Raw genomic sequence first — 413 nt, 5'->3', positions numbered from 1 at the left:
GGGCCAGGCTCTCACCACCCTCACACCCAAGAATTCCCTCCTCATGTCTCACCTCAATCTCCCTCTCCCAGTTTTCATCCATCCCCCTCATCCCATCCCTCCCTGCCCTTGTCCCAAGTCCCTCCCCAGCTTTCCTGGAGCCCCTTCAGGCACTGGAAGATCTTCCCCACGGTGTCCCCCCCTCCAGCAGTTCTGTCCCCCCAAAAAGGCAGCACCTGGGGGAGGCAAGGATGATGAAGAGGTGCTGCAGGCTGGGGGTGCAGAGCTGGCCCAGCAGGGCCCGGGTGCTGCCCAGCAGGGAACCCACACGGGCACTGGTCTGGCCCTGCAGCACTGGGGGGGCCAACTGGAACTGGCTCACAGCCACCACATCAGCCTCCTCCTCCATCTCCACCAGCCTCTGGGACAGGAAA

The 413-nt window shown here is 63.4% G+C and overlaps 1 protein-coding gene across 1 annotated transcript in view; it reads right to left on the bottom strand.

Moving 5' to 3' along the window:
- CDK5RAP3 (CDK5 regulatory subunit associated protein 3) overlaps positions 1-413 on the bottom strand; it is a gene marked incomplete at both ends in the record, with an annotated part of 1,995 nt that overhangs the window by 302 nt on the left and 1,280 nt on the right. Inside the window, one exon of the mRNA XM_010001377.1 lies at positions 216-412. Coding sequence (XP_009999679.1) covers positions 216-412 — 197 coding nt within the window. The remainder of the gene's footprint in view (positions 1-215; position 413) is intronic.

The sequence above is a fragment of the Chaetura pelagica genome, unplaced genomic scaffold, assembly GCF_000747805.2.
Source record: "Chaetura pelagica isolate M959 unplaced genomic scaffold, ChaPel_1.0 scaffold2337, whole genome shotgun sequence".
Classification (NCBI taxonomy): domain Eukaryota; kingdom Metazoa; phylum Chordata; class Aves; order Apodiformes; family Apodidae; genus Chaetura; species Chaetura pelagica.
Note: the sequence above shows the minus strand (reverse complement) of the source record. Positions and strands in the feature narration are given on the sequence as shown.